The following is a 19061-nucleotide window of genomic DNA, read 5'->3' as shown; positions in this document are numbered from 1 at the left end:
ACCAAGACCTTACCATTAAGTGTATAAGTCCTGCCCTGATTTGCCTTTCCAAATTGCAACTCCTCACATTAATCTCAATTAAACTCCATTGGCCACTCCTCAGCCCATTGGCTGGTCTGATCAAGATCCCATTGTACTTCTTCACTGTCCACTATACCTCCAATTTTGGTATCATCCGCAAATTTGCTAACTATATCTCCTATATTCACGTCCAAATCAATTATATAAATGATGAAAAGAAGTGGACCCAGCACTGATCCTTGTGGCACACCACTGGTCACAAGCAAAAGGTGTGGTGCTGGAAAAGCACAGCTGGTCAGGCTAGTGATCAGGAATGGATGAAGAGCTTATGCTCAAAACGGTGGCTCTCCTGCTCTTCAGATGCTGCCTGACTGGCTGTGCCTTTCCAGAACCACACATTTTGACTCTGATCTCCAACAACTGCAGTCCTCACTTTCTCCTTCCACTGGTCACAGGCCTCCAGTCTGAAAGGCCAACCCTCCACCATCAGCCTCTGTCTTCTATCCTTGAGCAGTTCATATCCAAATGGCTACTTTTCCCTGTATCCCATGTGTTCCAACCTTGCTAATCAGTCTAGCACGAGGAAACTTGTCAACACCTTACTGAAGTGAGGACTGCACATGCTGGAGATCAGAGCTGAAAATGTGTTGCTAAAAAAGCGCAGCAGGTCAGGCAGCATCCAAGGAGCAGGAGAATCGATGTTTCGGGCATGAGCCCTTCTTCAGGACGAAGGGCTCATGCCCGAAATGTCAATTCTCCTGCTCCTTGGATGCTGCCTCACCTGCTGCGCTTTTCCAGCAACATCTTACTGAAGTCCATATAGATCACAACAACCGCTCTGACCTCATCAATCTTCTTCATACTTTTTCAAAAAACTCTATCAAATTAGTTAGACATGATTTCTGAAGTACAAAGCTGTGTTGACTATCCCTAAGTACTCTTTGCCTTTCCAAATGTGTGTAAGTCCTATCCCTCAGGATTCCCTCCGACAACTTGCCCACAACCGATGTCAGGCTCAACAGTCTTCTTTTCCCTGGCTTTTCCTTACCACCCTTCTTAAACAGTGGCACCACTTTAGCCAACCTTCAGTCTTCTGGCACCTCACCTGTGACTATCGATGATACAAATATCTCAGCAAGAGGCCCAGCAATCACTTCTCTAGCTTCCCACAGAGTTCTAGAGTACACCTGATCAGGTCGTGGGGATTTATACACCTTTTAAGACATCCAGCACGACCTCCTCTGTAATAGGGACATTTCTCAAGATGTCACCATCTATTTCTCCACATTCTGTATCTTCCATGTCCTTCTCCACAGTAAATACGGATGCAAAATACTCATTTAGTATGTTCCCCCATCTCCTGCGGTTCCATACATAGGCTGCCGTGCTGATCGTTGAAGGGTTCTGTTTCTTCCTAATTACCCTTTTGTCCTTAATACATTTATAAAAACCCTAGGAGTCTCCTTAACTCCATTTGCCCAAGCTATCTCATGTCCCCTGTTTGCCTTCCTGATTTCCCTCTTAAGTATACTCCTACTGCCTTTATACTCTTCTGAGGATTCATTCAATCTCTGCTGTCTATACTTGGCAGAAACTTTCCTCCTTTTCTTGACCAAAATCTTAATTTCGTTAGTCATCCAACATTCTCTACACCTACCAGCCTTGCCTTTCACCCTAACAAAAACATACTCTCTCTCTGGACTCTTGGTATCTCATTTTTGAAGGCTTCCCATTTTCCAGCCAATCCTTTACCTGTAAACATTTGCCTCAATCAACTTTTGAAAGTTCTTGCCTATTACCATTAAAGTTGGCTTCTCAGACATAAACAGGGTAGGACCCTGTTCTGTCATGTGATGGTCAAAGCATTGGCAGTACTCTTGTGTTGTTCCAAGATTGGGAGGATGAAAGCAAAAGGACTCTTATTTTCTGTCACACAATGAAGAATATTTAAATGGTCAAATTCAATAGTCAATACTGTTCAATTCTTCTTTGGAAAATGAGCAGCTTGGCAAACCTACCGATTATCGCTATTTTTCATCTTTTTGCACTGCTTTATCTGATTCCTTAGGAAATCTGTATCCCGGTTCCTCGCTTTTTAGGTATTGCATCATCAGGAGGGTCAAGAGGAATGCAGGGCTCTTTGTAGAAAACTGAAGTGAATTTTGAAAGATCTGCAGAATTATAAAGAAAAAGATTCTTGCTGGACTGAAAAAGAAAGAAAAGAAATACCTGCTGGGTGATGCAATAAGGAATGACATAGTGATAAAGGTGGGGTATGGCAGCTTCTCTGCCGCTATATTTATGGGGTGGCACAGTGGTTAGCACTGCAGCCTCATAGTGCCAGGGACCTGGGTTTGATTCCAGCCTTGGGCAACGGTCTGTATGGAGCTTGCACATTCTCCCTGTGTCTGCGTGGGTTTCCTGCAGGTGCTCCGGTTTCCTTCCACAGTCCAAAGATGTGCAGGTTAGGTGGATTGGCCATGTTAAATTGCCCGTAGTGCATTAGTCAGAGGGAAATGGGTTGGGGTAGGTTGCTCTTCGGAGAGTCAGTTGTGGACTTGTTGGGCCGAAAGGCCTGTTTCCACACTGTAGGTAATCTAATCTAAATAGAATGCTGGCAGAAAGAGGTTAGAGAAAAAAATCTTCTTTGTGACAATCTTAAATGCATGACCCCTTTATTCTGAGATAATGTTGTCTGATCCTAGACTCTCCCACAAGCTGAGGCAACCTTTCTGCATCTGCTCTCTCACACCAGCTAAGAATCTTGTACATTTCAATAAGGTCACCCTCATTCTTCAAAGGCTCAGCACGCCCGTACCCGCAAAGTGAGAATGCACAGGGCCCAATAGCAGGAATTGTAAAAGATATCTCCACCCCTGACAGTGCTTGGCTGGGTGCAAAGTAACTTTTTAAACCTGGCACTCCGGGATTTCTGGTAGTTGGTGTGTTGCTGGGAATAGCGTGGCAATATGGGGTGGATATCAGCCAGGAAACTCACTGGGAGGATTCAAACACCAATTAACATGGCACATTTGATAACATAAAACGAGAAAACTCGCTCCGCATCACAGGCAGCATCATTCTAGAAACCTGACACAGTTCCTGCTTAGCCAGAAAAGTGTAAGATTCACTACACTGTCCATTTGGAATCCAATTCGCAAAGGTTAACTAATGTATAGCAGCTACATGGAAAAACAGGAAAATAATGAATGAATTTGTTGCAACTGATTGAGAGAAAGATAAAAATTGGGGGAAGTTCTGATTTTTTAGAGGTTTATAAAATCATGACTGACATGGATAGGGTGACTAGTCAAGGTCTTTTCCCCAGGATAAGAGAGTCCAAAACTAGAGGGCAGAGGCTGAAGGTGAGAGGGGCAAAATTTAAACGGAACCTAAGGAGCAGTTTTTGGTCCGTGTTTGGAATGAGCTGCCAGAGGAAATGGTAGAGGCTGGTACAATTACAACATTTAAAAGGCATCTGGATAGGTATATGAATAGGAAGGGTTTGGGAGATATGGATCAAATGCAGGCAAATGGGACTAGATTGATTTGGTCGGCATGGACAAGATGGAGCGAAGGGTCTGTTTCCATACTGTAAAACTCTATGAATCTATGTAATGTTGTCTAGTGTTGGATAGAAGGAGGAAGTTCATGTGGAGCATAAACACCATTAGAGACCAGCTGAACTGAATGGCCTGATGCTGTATTGGAATTCTGTATTAATATATAAATGTACTCGCATTTCACAGAAAAGTTACTTGCTTTATTTTAATCCTTACTAGATGATTAGAAGATAATTATGTTTAATGGCATTGCACATTACTATTGACATCTCACTACAATGGTTGCCATCCCTTATTCCCGGTCCTCCATTCAAACTGAACAGGTACCAGGCACAGGATAATAATTTCCACCATTTCTTTGATCTGCTTCATGGTATCACCACCTGTGATTATGTTCCTAAACTACACAAAACAATTTAGTAGACATGGTTAAATCATGTTTAAAGTGGCTTCCAATTAATCATAGAATCCTCACAGTGTGGAAGCAGGCCATTCAGCCCATTGAGGCCATACCGAATATCCGAAGAGCATCCCACCCAGACCCACACCCCCAACTCTATCCCCATAAGCCTGCATTTTATCATGGCTAATGCACCCAGCCTGCACATCCCTAGACACTACGGGCAATTTAGCATGGCAAATCCACCTGACTTGCACACCTTTGGAGTGTGGAAAGAAACCAGAACACCTGAAGGAAATCCATGCAGACACAGAGAGAACATGTAAACTCCACACAGAGAATTAGCCGAGGGTGGAATCAAATCCCGGTCCCTGGCACTGCGAAGCAGCAGTGCTAACCCCTGAGCCACCCCATCACCCAAAAAACAAGATTTCACTGAATCTTTTAAATTTAATAACAATGCAAAGATAAAGTAATTTGAATGACCAATCTAAATGGTCCATCAGTCATCTCTCTCTGATGAGACGGTAGCCTCTGTCCTTTGGAACCAAGGCAACTTCCCCTTTTCACATCATCATCCAACCTTCTCCATTCTTCTGTCAATTGAGGCAGGAGCTAACTGTTACTGTGTTCTGGTACTAAGTGTTGTCATAAATGGTGAGACTTGCCTGCAAAGCTGATGATCAAAAAGTAGAACTTTCCAATTAAACGACCTGCCTACTTGCATTTCTAGTGGCCATGTATAAGTAACTAAGATTCAACTGACAGAAAACATGGATGAACAAGATGAAGTTGACCTACAGAAATACTCTGACCCCAAATATATCAAATATTGTGAAGCCTAAGAAGGCAATGTTTGCATGAACTACAAGTTCAGTAAAAACATGCAAAAGGCTTAATTTACATTCACCCAAATACCTGAGTCCAGTGGCTTGCAAACACTGGGTGAATCCATGAGACAATTTAGATCATGCCACATTTTGAATAGCAAGTAAAACCATCTATGGTACAAAAGGAACTGATTACTAATTGAGCACCAGTTTTGTACTATTGACAACAGGCAAGATCCCAAATTCTAGTCTGGTCCCAGTTTTAAAAACAAAGTGTTTATGTCACACACATTAATTCATGGAAAAATATCACTATGAAAAATACCTGATCTCTCAAACAACTTTATTCCCTCTTGAGACATTTATTTAAAAGCACAGATTGTTGATAGTTTAATACAAATCTGGGCAAATTCTTTTCCAAAATCATGGTTCTTAGATTTTAATTAAAAAAAATAAAAACTTTTGCTTTCTCAAAACGTTTGACTCAAAAATTTAATGTACTCAAACTTTCTCTTTACAATTGATCAATAAAGTTCTTTCTCAAGCATTTGATTCTTTGTCTGGGTCACTGTTGGCTGTTTTGACTGTGAGGTCTCCATTGTCAGACTTTTGGTCCTTATCCTGTTCGGACATCATTTCAGTGCCACAGTTAGTCTCTGGGTTAGCGATCTGAGCTGGAAAACGTTTCTTCAATTGTGCAAAGATAATAAAAAACACCAGCAGGCCAGCTCCACGCATTGACAGTTGTAAGCCCAGGAAGATATGCCTATATATAGAATGGGACAGTGTGAAACAAGGCATTAAATCGCTTAGAGACAGAATCTTAACTCCTCTAGGAAGGTGGATTTGGGTGTGGGCAGGGTGCTAAATCTGTAAAACGTAACGTTATTTAGAATCCAACATCATTCATTATTACCAGTATCTGTAAACACACAGAGAGATGGCTGGTGGTTGTGTAAACCTAAAAGAGGGTTTGAGCTAGAGGAAAAGCCTGAATAGGCTGGGGCATTTTTTCCCTGTAGCGTCGGAGGCTGAGAGGTGACCTTACGGAAGTGTATAAAATCATGAGGGGCAAGGATAGGGTGAATAGCCAAGGTTTTTATCCCCCAGGGTAGGGGAGTCCAAAACTAGAGGGAATAGGTTTAAGGTGAGAGAGGAAAGATTGAAGGGGGAACCTTTTCATGCACAGGGTGGTGAGTGTACAGAATGAGCTGCTGGAGGAAGTGGTGGAGGCTGGTACAGTTACAACATTTGAAAGGCATCTGGACAGGTTCATAAACAGGAAGGGTTTAGAAGGATATGGGCCAAATGTTGGCAAATGGGACTAGATCAGTTCAGGATATCTGGTTGGCCTGGACAAGTTGGACTGAAGGGTCTGTTTCTGTGCTGTAGAAATCTGACTGATGGAAGGGTGATAATGTTCTTGGACTATTAATACAGAGGCCTGCATTAATACACGAGAGTTGCAATTTCAAATAACACCACGACAGTTTAGGGAATGTGAATTTAATCAATAATTTGGAATAAAATGCTAGTCCCATTAATCCAAATAATGAAAAGTTGAATTCTCATAAAAACCCACCTGTTTCAAAGTTAAAAATCACACAACACCCCCCAGGTTATAGTCCAACAGGTTTATTTGGAAGCAATGGCTTTTGGAGCTAATGCTTCCAAATAAACCTGTTGGACTATAACCTGGTGTTTTGTGATTTTTAACTTTGTACACCCCAGTCCAACACCAGCATCTCCAAATCATGTTTCATCAAAGTCCACTAAAGAAGGAATTCTGCCATTCTTACTCAGTCTGGACTCAATATGACGCCTCAGAAACTGAAGCAGTCCATAGTACAATTTAACAAGTCGAGGACAATATCCAGGCTTGAGCTGACAAGTGTCAAGTAACACTGCACTACACAAATGCCATGCAATGATCATCTCCAATAAGAGACTATTTAACCACTGGACCTTGACATTCACCACTATCAACATCCAGGGAGTTGTCATTGACGAGGAACTCAACTGGACTTGGCACAAGGTGGTCAGAGAACTAGGAATACTGTGGGGAGTAACCCATCTCCTGACTCCTCAAAGCCAGTCCATCACATACAAGGCATAAGTCTGGAGACTGATAGAATGTACTCCACCAGACTGGATAAGTGCAGCTCCAACAATGCTCAAGAAACTTAAATTCCGTCCAGGAGAAAGCAGCCCACTTAACTGGCACCACATCCACAAGCATCCACTCCCTTGATCACCGATGCTTAGTAGCAGTGTGTATGATCTACAAGATGCACTGCAGAAATTCAAAGCTCCTTAGGCAGCACCTTCCAAACCCATGTCTGCTTCCATCTAGAAGGACATGGGAACACCACCAACTGCAAGCTTCCCTTCAATCCATTTACCATCTCTATCGCTGGATCAAAATCCTGGGATTTCCTCTATAATGGCATTGTGGATCTACCTACAAAAAGTGGATTGCAGTGGTTCAAGAATGCAGCTCACCACTACCTTCTCAAGGGCAACTCGGGATAGGCTATTGATGCTGGCCAGCCAGCCAGTGACACTCAGGTCCCATGAGTAGACAAATGAATAAATAAATAAAAAGATCCATGGTGGCTACAACAACATAGCAAGTTTCTCAGGCATTCTGTAATTTTTGTTTCTTATTTACAGGATGTGGGTGTTGTTATATTTATTGCCCAGAGGGCGGTTTAAAAGTCAACGAGTTTGCTATGAGTCTAGAGTTCCATACAAGTCAGACTGGGTAAGGATGGCAGATTTCCTTCTTAAAAAGCTTTCAGTTACCAGGTGGAGTTTTCCTGACCATGGTTTCATGGCCCGCATTAGACTCTTAATTCCATCAAATTCAAAATCCACCTTTTGCCGTAGCAAGATTTGAACCCACGCCCACTGAATACTAGCTGGGTCTCTGGACTAACAGGGCAATCACCTCCCCACACGCATGTTACAGAAAGCTGAAAAATAAAACCAACTGGACCACATAGCATTAAAACACCTTGTGCTTTCAGATTTCAGAATTTCAAAGCTAACTTTCTTGATCGAGCTGGGGAATTCTGGTTGCTTGACTCATATGAACAACAGCAAAACACTTGAGTCGATATTAAATAATAGTAAGAGCAGTTGAGGTTTATAAAGTCTTGAGGGGCATACATAAAGTGAATAGCAAGGGTCTTTTCCTGGGGGTGGGGGAGATCAAAACAAGGGGGCATATTTTTAAGATGAGAGGAGAAAGATTTAGACAGGACATAAGGGGCAACTTTTTTTAACACAGTGGATCATGTGTGGAGTGAATTTTCAGAGGAAGTGGTGGATGCAGTTCCAGTTATAATGTTTAAAAGATATTTGAGTAAGTACATGATAGATTTGGAGGGATATGGACCAAGTGAGGGTCTGTTTCCGTGTTCCATGACCCACGACTGAAGGGAAGGTCCACACTATTATTGTATGTCTGAAGTACTCAGGTGTATGAATTGTACATGCTGTCCTCTGGGGGTAACTCCTACAGCCTCTTGCCAGTCTGGATGCAAGGGGTGTCTCTGACTCAAACAACTCAAGCTCTAGGGTTTGGAGTGTGAGTGGCAGTTGGGGACACTATGATAGGCAGTGAGGTTTGTGGACAGCACATTTCAGAATGTGGTCACCCCACAACTTAAGAAACTGCAGGGAGATGGGGGAAATGGGTAATTGGTTGACAAGAGGAGGAGGATCAGGCAAGTAGTGAGGGAATCCCCCATTTAACTTGCAAACCAATGTTTGGCCCAGGAAAGAATGAGATTGATGGTCCCTCTGTGGATGGGCACTAGCACTGTGAACAGTCCAATTGCTCAGTGAGGTGGAGGTGGGGAGAGAGGGAGAAGTGTCATAGAACATAGGACATTACAGCGCAGGACGGATCCTTCAGTCCTCGATGTTGCACCGACCCGTGGTGCCAATCTGAAGCCCATCTAACCTACACTATTCCATTTTCGTCCATATCTATTCTCTCCAATGACCATTTAAATGTCCTTAAAGTTGGCGATTCTACTACTGTTGCAGGCAGTGTGTTCGATGCCCCTTCTACTCTGAGTAAATAAACTACCTCTGACATCTATCCTACAACTATCACACCTCAATTTAAAGCTATGTCCCCATCGAAGGAAAAAGGCTTTCACTGTCCACCTATCTAACCCTCTGATTATCTTATATGTCTCATTAAGTGGCCTCTCAACCTTCTTCTCTCTAATGAAACCAGCCTCAAGTCCCTCAGTCTTTCCTCAGAAGACCTTGCCTCCATACCAGGCAACATCCTAGTAAAGCTCCTCTGCACCCTTTCCAATGCTTCCACATTCTTCATATAATGTGGTGACCAGAACTGTACACAATACTCTAAATGTGGCCGCACCAGAGTTTAGTACAGCTGCAGCACGCTCTCGTGATTCTGAAACTTAAGAGGGCTACCAATAAAAGCTAACATATGCCTTCTTACCAACCCTATCAAGCTGGGTGGCAACTTTCAAGGATCTATGTATGTACCCAGACACTGAGATCTCTTTGCTCATCTGCAGTACCAAGAATCTTACCATTAACCCAGTACTCTGCATTTCTGTTACTCCTTCCAAAGTGAATCACCTCACACTTATCTGCATTAAACTCCATTTGCCACCTCTCAGTCCAGCTCTGCAGCTTATCTATGTCTTTCTATAAACTACAACATCCTTTGTCACTATACACAACTCTCCTGGCCTTAGTGTCATCCACTAATTTACTATCCCATCCTTTTATGCTCTCACCCAGGTCATTTATAAAAATGACAAACAGAGTGGACCCAAAACAGATCCTTGCGGTACCCCACTAGTAACCGAACACCAGGATGAATATTTCCAATCAACCACCACCCTCTGTCTTGTTTCAACTGGCCAACTTCTGATCCAAATGGCGAGATCACCCTCAATCCTGAAACTCCATATGTTGTGCAATAGCCTACCATGGGGAACCTTATCAAATGCCTTACTGAAATCCATATACACCACATAAACTGCTTTACCCTCATCCACCTGTTTGGTCACCTTCCCAAAGAACTCAATAAGGTTTGTGAGGCAAGACCTACCCTTCACAAAACCGTGTTGACTATCCCTAATCAACTTATTCCTTTCTAGATGATTATAAATCCTATCTCTTACAACCCTCTCCAACACTTTACCCACAACCAAGTAAGGCTCATGGGTCTATAATTTCCAAGGTTGTCTCTACTCCCCTTCTTGAGCAAAGGAACAAATTTTGCCATCCTCCAGTCTTCTGGCACAATTCCTGTACACAATGACGACATAAAGATCAAAACCAAAGACTCGGCAATCTCCTCCCTGGCTTCCCAGAGAATCCTGGGATAAATCCCATCCAGCCAGGGGACTTATCTACTTTTACACTATCCAGAATGGCTGAGACTTTCTCCTTACACACCTCAATCTGATCTCGACTAGTAGCTTGTATCTCAGTACTCTCCTTGACCACATTGTCTTTTTCTAGTGTGAATACTGACGAAAAGTATTCATTTTGCACTTCCCCTATCTGACTCCATGCACAACTTTCCACTACTGTCTTTGATTGGCCCTTATCTTACTCTAGTCATTCTTTTGTTCCTGAAATATATTCTATTTTGCTTTACCAATCACACTTCTTTCAGCAATTATGGAAAAGGATAAGGATTTATTGGAAGTAGAAGTTCTAAACTGGGAAAAGATATAATTTAGGCCAAGTGCATTGGGAGCAGCTAGTTGCCTTAAGGTTTTCCTTAATCCTATCCTCCAACGACTTCTCATGTCCCCTCCTGGCTCTTCCTTGCTCTCTTTAGGTCTTTCCTGGCTAACTTGTAATTCTCAAGCACCCTAACTGAGCCATCGCATCTCATCCTAACATAAGCCCTCTTCTTCCTCTTGACAAGAGATTCAACTACCTTAGTAAACCACGGCTCCTGTGCTCGACCCCTTCCTCCTTGTCTGACCGGTACATTCTTATCAAGGACCTAAAGTAGCTGTTCTTTTAATAAGCTCCACATTTCAGTTGTGCCCATCCCCTGCACTTTTTTACTTCTTCCTATGCATCCTAAATTTTGCCTAATCACATTGTTATTGCCTTTCCCTCAGCTATAGCTTTTGCGCTGTGGTATATACCTATCCCTTTCCATCGTTAAAGTAAACATAACTGAATTGTGGTCACTATCACCAAAGTGCTCACCTACCTGAAAATCTAATACCTGGCCCGATTCACTACCTAAGAGCATGGGTTCAATTTGTGATCCCAACAGCATGGGTTCAATTCTCATCTTCAGCTGAGGTTACCATTAGGGACTCTCCTCTCCCCTTGATGGCGATATGGTGGCCCTCAGAATAAATCAGCACTCGCTCGTCTCTCTTTGCTGAGACAGCAGCCCTGTGACCTGGTAAGACTATGGTGAGATAATGGCTAGAAAGAAAAATCATGAAAAGGGGACAAAGATACTGTTGGGTGTGTACAATGTGAAAGAGTGAGGGTGGGGGAGGGGTGAGAGAACTTTCAGGGAGGGATAGAGAATTAAATTTCAAAGAAGTGCAACAATTATAAAAGGTATTGACAGCAGGGAATTTATAATTATCAAAAATTAATTGGAAGAGTTGTGTCCGAGGGTGGGAGGCAATTTTTTTTAACATGCATATACCTTTTTTAATCAGTACATAGAAAGTGAAACAAAGAAGTGAGCTGTTCTGGACCCAACGTTCTGGACTAAACCCAGGAAGGCATATCAGTAGGGGATCTTTATTAAGAGATCATGACCATGACTCAGGAACAGAACCCACACTGTTGGCCTCACACTGCATCACAAACCAGCTGTCCAGTCAACTGACCCCCAAACCCATTCTACCCACATGGTGTCACTTGATAATCCTTCCAACAGATCATCCTCACTGCAATGATTGATTCCTTGGTCAATATGATGACAACACCTATCTTGCATCCACCTATCTCCACTGAATATTTATAACCAGGAGTGTTGAGCTACCAAACCAGGCCATCTTTCAGCTAAGTCTTGGTCATGACACATGGAAGTGTGATGTCATAGCTACCTGCGCTCTCAGCTCCTCTATCATCATCTTCAAGCTCTTTGTCCTAAAATACATTCTATTTTGCTTTATTAATCACACTTCTTTCAGGAGTTATGGAAAAGGATAAGGATTTATTGGGAGTAGAGGTTCGAACCTGGAAAAAGATATAATTTAGCCCAAGTGCACTGGGAGCAACTAGTTACAAACTGTATCAGAGCAGTCCAACGCATTCAAGGAGGAAATAGAGAACAGGGCAAATACATGAAAGGGTGTGACTAGGGAGACTAAATCAGGACAACCCTGGATATCATGTAACATAAACGTTAGATTTATGATATAAAAGAAGTAGCCCAGAGAAGTGGAAAAAGTGGAGAGAAAAACACAGAGGCAGAGAGAGAGAGAGAGGGTCATAGGCAGAGAAAGAGCAAGAGCGGTAGATTGAGAGAGGTAGAGCGTGACACACACACACACACACACACAGAAGGGCAGAGGCAAAGAGAGGATGCAGAGAGAGACAAAAAGATAAATTTCAGCCAAGATGCTCCAGGCACAAGGAGGCCGGGTTATGATCAGACACATTCCTCCTGTGTCTGACGCAGAACCGGAGGAACCAGACCTGGTGCGGACAAGCTATAGGAAAAGCAGTGGGACTTTGAGGGGGAGGAATGTAGGGATTGACATCAAGTCAACCAGGTGGACCTCATAGAGCAGGAGTTCCCTGATTGGACCAGGTTAACAGCCCCAATCAGGGAGCCCTAGCTGACAGATAAAAACAGAAGTATCAGGTGGGTCAGTGTCATGTACTATGTACAGATCACCAAAAAGGTGACTTGGTGACAGGATACCAGCTTCCATGGAGTTATTTCAAACATGATGAGCTGAATGGTCCCTTTCTGTGTCGTAAACATCTAGGAGTCCACACTACTTTAGTGAACCGGAGGCTGAGAAGGCTCTGATCAATTAAACGGAAGAGTTCCATCCATGACCAGGTAAGAGGCTATGCTGGATGCACTCTTCCTCTGGACAAGGTGGTCTCAACTAGGAGTGGTGATCTTGGCCTGGCCGGGTTGTCTCATCCCAGCTGCATCTTCAACATATTTCGATTGTTCATAAATCAGCTTTCCCCGAGCGCAGGAGGCATTAACTGAACTGTGAAGAACTTTGTCTTAATTTTACTTCTTAAAAAATTATTATATGTGACTTCTGTCATTGGTGTAGGTGCCATGGTGCGGTGACCTTTAACCTTTCACCATATTTTTCATGTGAAAGTACATGCGTTAATGAATTTCTATTCCGTTCCATTCTAGTACTGAGAACATAAGCGTTGATTCTGTTCGGATGGGGATATGAGATGGCTGAGAGGGAGTGAAATGAGTTCAGAGGCTAGGGTATACTGTCCCGAGGAGTGCTGTGCTGGAGTGAACCATTCTTACCTGAAAGCATCAGAGTTGTAGATCCTACAGGCCCCTCGTCCCCCACATCTGCTGGCTCCCCATTTCAGGCAGGTTTTGTCAATTAAAGCTCCGAAGTAAATAGGAGCTGGAATTCCAGCTGGAACAGGAAGAGGAAATTATTGTCAATCAATATTCCCAGTCATATCCCATGACCATTATCATACTAATGCCAAACAGAGAAGTGTCCTGCAATCAGCATTGTAGTGACGCAGTCAGGGAAGAAGTGCCCTGCATTAACCATCACAGCGATACAGTCCAGGAAGAGTGTCCTGCAGTCAGCACCACGGTGAAACAGTCCAGGAAGAGTGTCCTATAGCCAGCACCATGGTGAAACAGTCCAGGAAGAGTGTCCTGCAGTCAGCAATATGGTGAAACAATCCAGCAAGAGTGTCCTGCAGTCAGCACCATGGTGAAGTAGTCCAGGAAGAGTGTCCTGCAGTCAGCACCGTGGTGAAATAGTCCAGGAAGAGTGTCCTGCAGTCAGTTCTTGTTGAGCAAAGCAAGACTGACACTACAAAAAAGTCTGTATGTTCATTGGTTGGAATATTGAAGTTTTGGAGTCAGAGAGACCTTATAACTGAGCATTCAGAGAGGCAGCAGGAACTGTGAGGGAGTCCTTGGATCAGCTATTAGAACCTGGACGAAGGGATCAAATGCAACATTGCCATATTTGCTGACAATAGGAAATTTAGGGGGGATTGATGGAAGATAGAAGGAGGTTTCAAGAAGTTGAGTGGGTGGGCAAATATGTGAGAGATGCAATATAATATTGCTGAATGTGAAGTTATACCTTTATGTTTTTGCAGTGAAGTGTATGATTTAAATGGTCACTTATTGGGAAGTGTGGATATCTAAAGGGATCCTAGTACACCAGTCAATGAAAATAGACAGGCAGATGCAGCAAGAAATTAGGAAGATGTGGTGTACTGGCCTTCATTGCAAAAGGATTTGAGTTCAGAGATAGGAATGTCTTACTGCATTTATGCAGGACCACAGTGAGACCACACATGGAGAATTATGTGTAGCTTTTGTTTCCCTACCTAAGCAAGGATATACTTGTCACAGAGTGTGCAAGAGAAGTTCACTATATAGTTACCAGGAATGGCAGAACTGTTACATGAGGAGAGGTTGGTTCCATTGGACCTGTATTCACTAGAGTTCCCAAGGATGAGGGGACCTGATTGAAATGTATAAAATGTTAAGAGTGCTGGACAAACTAGATGCAGTGAGGATGTTTCCCCTGGTTGGGTCGTCTCAAGCTTAGCTTTCCCATTTCACGATAGAGGGGGAGGCCATTTTGGATTGAGATGAGGAAACATTTCTTCACCCGAAGCAGTGAATCTATGGAATTCTCTACCTCAGAAGGCTGTGAAGGTTACATCACTGATGGTATTCAAGAAAAAGATTGATAAGCTTTTTTTTAATTTTAAAAGCATCCAGGGGAGTGAGGAGAGAACAGGAATATGGCATTGAGATAGGAGATCGGCCATGATCAGATAGGCCATGATCGGGGAAGGTTCGAGTAACCTACTCCTCCTCCTCTCCATACTTTCAAACAGCTTCATTTTCACAATCACAGCTTCTGATTTTCACAGTTTATACATCTCTATGCAGTGCTGCCATGGGCTATTTTTGGAAGCTCATTTTAAATGCATTACGCACGAGTGTGTGGAGCCTTGAACCTTTTCTCGCTCGGCTGAATTTTTTTGACCTAACAGCTGATTTGTTTATCACCTGGAGGAAAACAGGAAACATTCAGCCTTGTCAATTTTAGACAATGCCTTTCTTATTCTCCAACTCGGATGATCATAAAAATAGTTCACAAATTTAATTATCCCCTTAGTTGCTCTTATGTTATTGTGTTTACAAATAACGTTCGCCAACCTTCAGGACGGTTTAGTATCTTAAGAATTATACACAGGCAATGGGTAGGTATATAGAATTCTACTGTTAGTCATACGTTTAAAGTCAACATGAGCTGACTGGCCATTTCCTGGGTTGTAGCTACACAGCAGTGAGCTATACTGTTGTATGTGTATCATTTGTGTTAAAAGGAATCCAAATTCAGGTGATAATAGGAACCATCACAAGCAAACAAGTGATCTTGTGGTGTGTGTGGGACTGCTCCTAACTCTGAACCAGGAATCATAGAATCCCTACAGTGTGGAAACAGGAGGTCTGGGTTCAAGTCCCACCTGCTCCAGAAGTGTGTAACAACGTCTCTGAACAGTCTGATTAGAAAGTACAGACATCAGGTCACAAGCATTTAATTTGGAAAATAAAAACCAAAAAAGAACTGTGGATGCTGTAAATCAGAAGCAGAAACTGCTGGAAAAGCTCAGCAGGTCTGGCAGCACCTGTGCGGAGAGAAATCAGAATTAACGTTTCGAGTCCAGTGGCCCTTCCTCTGAACTGCAGCTCGGAGGAAAGGTCATTGGACCCGAAATGTTAATTCTGATTTCTCTCCGCACAGGTGCTGCCAGACCTGCTGAGCTTTTCCAGCAATTTCTATTTTTGTTAGCATTTAATTTGGAATGGTAAATGGCTATTTGGTGTAACAAAGGAGCAACTTACATACATAAGAGAAAGTCCCTTACGGGCTACTGGGAACAATTTCAAAGTTGAATGCCTTTGAAAGGAGAAATGCGTGGCTGAAGCTTTTCCATTTTGGACTCACTATGACAACCACAAGTATACCAAATTTTGAACAATCGCAACTACTTATACAACAGGGGTATAAGGGAGGCTTGGGGGAGCTTTCAATTCCAGGGTGCTTTCAACACAGCAGGGCCTTGGCCAAAGTTACCTTGCAAGCCATTTGGAAAAATTTTCAGCTGTAGTATAAATTATTGTGGTTATTTGAAATTTGGCATTCGTGTGTTTGTCGTGATGAACACAAGATGGAAAAGGTTCACTAACCTCTCCCACTTCTTAACCAATATCTATAGGATATAATTGCACAGAAGTCAACACAGAGTGGCAAAGTACATTGCTCAGCTACCTCTGGCAACAGTTTCACTCTGTCTCTCAAATGGAACCAGGCTGCAATTTTTTCAAGTTGACCCAGTGATTTCTCATGTTGAACCATTGCAAATTTTCTACTGTTATGAATTTATAAACCCCATGCCAATTCATCTAATACTGCCAGGTGCAACTACCAAGTAGAACACACATTCCAATCTCACTGAACCACAGCTTAACCCAGGATGTTAAAGGAGGTATAGGCATTTGCATTAGGCCTCCCCTTATATTCACTCATTACCTATTAGCAGATGCATAGACATTATGTGTGTTGTGGCAGGTATTGACAGTGAAGTGAGGAAGGATTGTAAACCAGTCTTTGTCCCCTGCACGATGTTAAACTTCCGTTAGCCTGTTGCCGAAGGAAGAGACAGAAGTCGATCTTTCCTCAGACTTTGGATTTATTCACACACTGAAACATTACTTATCTATAGCTCCTAACTCTACACCTCAGTGAGTTGCAGAGAGCGTTTGACAATCTAATATTCATCATTATTATATATGCAATATTATACAATGATATATGGTTAACAGTGTAACATCAACAATTGCAAATACTCCACCATGTATTCAGCTGCCTAGGCCCCAATTCCCTCCCTAAATATCTTTACCTCCTTAAATGCTGTAATCTTTGATCAGGGACACTGATTGTAAGATCTCCTTATTTGTTTCACTGTCAAATATTGTCTGCTAACACTCCTGAGAAGCAGTTTGGGATGTTTCAATATTACATGTTCTATATAAGGGCACATTGATGCTGACCTGTACAAAGTTCCTATAAGGGAGTGGACTAGTTCACTTTGTGATGAAGAAATTCCTTCCGTTGTTTTGTATTATTGGAGACAACAACAATGATAAAGGTAATGGCATTAACGCATTGAAACTAAAGTTGCTAAAAAGAATTGTGGGATAGCTCAGCTCAGGAGATGCTGACCTGCTGCCTTGAGTCACTGCACTTCATGTGCTGTAGGTGCACCCACAGTGCTGTTAGGGAGGGAGTTTGAAGATTTTGACCCCGTGACTTCGAAGGAGAGAATATTTGGTTGTGTGTGTCAGGATGGGGTGTGGCTTGAATTAGAAATTGCTGTGATCCCAGGTGTTTTCTGCCTTTTTAAAATTTACATGGTAGAGGCCACAGGTTTGGAATGTGCTGTTTAGGAGATTCGGTGAGTGTTGTAATTCATCATGTCAATGGTACACACCAGGTGGACTGCTTTATCCTGGATGGTGTCGAACCCTCAAGTGTTGTTAAACCTGTATTCACCCAGGCAAGTGCAGAATATTCCATCACACTCCCGATTTCAGCCCCAAGAATTATTGAGGGGCTTTGAGGAGTCAGGAAGTGAGTTACTCACAGCAGAATTCCTAGCCTCTGATCTGAACTTGTAGCTGCAGTTAGGTTTTGGTCAATGGTAACCTCTGGGATATTGATAGTAGGGATTAGATCGGTGGTAATGCCATTGTAATGGGGTGATGGCTGGATTGTCATTTGTTGGAGATAATCATTGTCCAACATTTGTGCAATGCCACTTATCAATCCAAGCCTGAACATTGTTTAGGTCTTGCTACAGGTGGACATCCAGACTGCTTCAATATCTGAAGAGTCACATGTGGTGTTGAACATTGTGCAATCATCAGAGGACATCCCCAATTCTGACCTTAGGATGGAGGGAAGGTCATTAATCAACATGATTGGATCGTGGACACTACCCTGAGGAACTCCTGCAGCTTAGCCGATTCATCTCCAACAACCACAGCTGTCTTCCTTTGTCCTCAGTACGACCCCAACCAATGGAGAGTTTACCCTCGGATTCATATTGATTCCGGTTTTGCTAGAGCTCCTTGATAAAGTTGTTACACCTTCTGGATCATCGGGCGACTCATTAGAAAGAGACAACTGGTGGTGGTTTAACCTAAAGGTCACTACACCTCAGGGGAGGGGCAAGTTGAGACAGAGTCCTTCATGATAGCCTCAGTTAGTGCAGGAACTGAACCTACACTGTTGGCGTTACCCTGTCCAGTCAACTGAGCTAACTTATCCCTATCTCTTTGATAACAGTCAAATGCTCCCGTGATATATTCACCCTTATTTTCCACCTTGAATTCAGCTTTTTCTGCTCAATTATGGTCCACTGTTGTAAAAAGGTCAGGAACACAGTGGACCTAGCAGAAACCAAACTGAGTGTCAGTTAGCAGTTTGTTGTTGAGTAAATGCTGTATCAGAGCACTGCGAACATCCGTTCCATCAAATGGCTGGTTGGATTTGTCCTGCTTTTTGTGGATGTTCTCTTCCTTTGGATACATAGAACATAGAACATAGAAAAATACAGCGCAGTACAGGTCCTTCGGTCCTCGATGTTGCACCGATGCAAGCCCACCTAACCTACACTAGCCCACTTTCCTCCATATGCCTATCCAATGGCCGTTTAATTGCCCATAAAGAGGGAGAGTCCACCACTGCTACTGGCAGGGCATTCCATGAAATCACAACCCGCTGAGTAAAGAATCTACCCCTAACATCAGTCCTATACCTATCACCCCTTAATTTAAAGCTATGCCCCCTCGTAATATCTGACACCATACGTGGAAAAAGGTTCTCATTGTCAGCCCTATCTAAACCCCTGATCATCTTGTACACCTCTATCAAGTCACCCCTAAACCTTCTTTTCTCCAATGAAAACAGTCCCAAGTGCCTC

General features: G+C 42.9%; 1 protein-coding gene across 1 annotated transcript in view; it reads right to left on the bottom strand.

The window, feature by feature from the left end:
• Positions 1-5354: 5354 nt before the first annotated feature.
• LOC132826820 (solute carrier organic anion transporter family member 1C1-like) overlaps positions 5355-19061 on the bottom strand; it is a 65464-nt gene continuing 51757 nt past the window's right edge. Inside the window, exons 13-14 of the mRNA XM_060843069.1 lie at positions 13324-13441; positions 5355-5580 (exon numbers count right to left, since the gene is read on the bottom strand). Of these exons, the coding sequence (XP_060699052.1) occupies positions 5355-5580; positions 13324-13441 (344 nt within the window). The remainder of the gene's footprint in view (positions 5581-13323; positions 13442-19061) is intronic.

Source organism: Hemiscyllium ocellatum, chromosome 23 (assembly GCF_020745735.1).
Source record: "Hemiscyllium ocellatum isolate sHemOce1 chromosome 23, sHemOce1.pat.X.cur, whole genome shotgun sequence".
NCBI classification, from domain to species: Eukaryota; Metazoa; Chordata; class Chondrichthyes; order Orectolobiformes; family Hemiscylliidae; genus Hemiscyllium; species Hemiscyllium ocellatum.
Note: the sequence above shows the minus strand (reverse complement) of the source record. Positions and strands in the feature narration are given on the sequence as shown.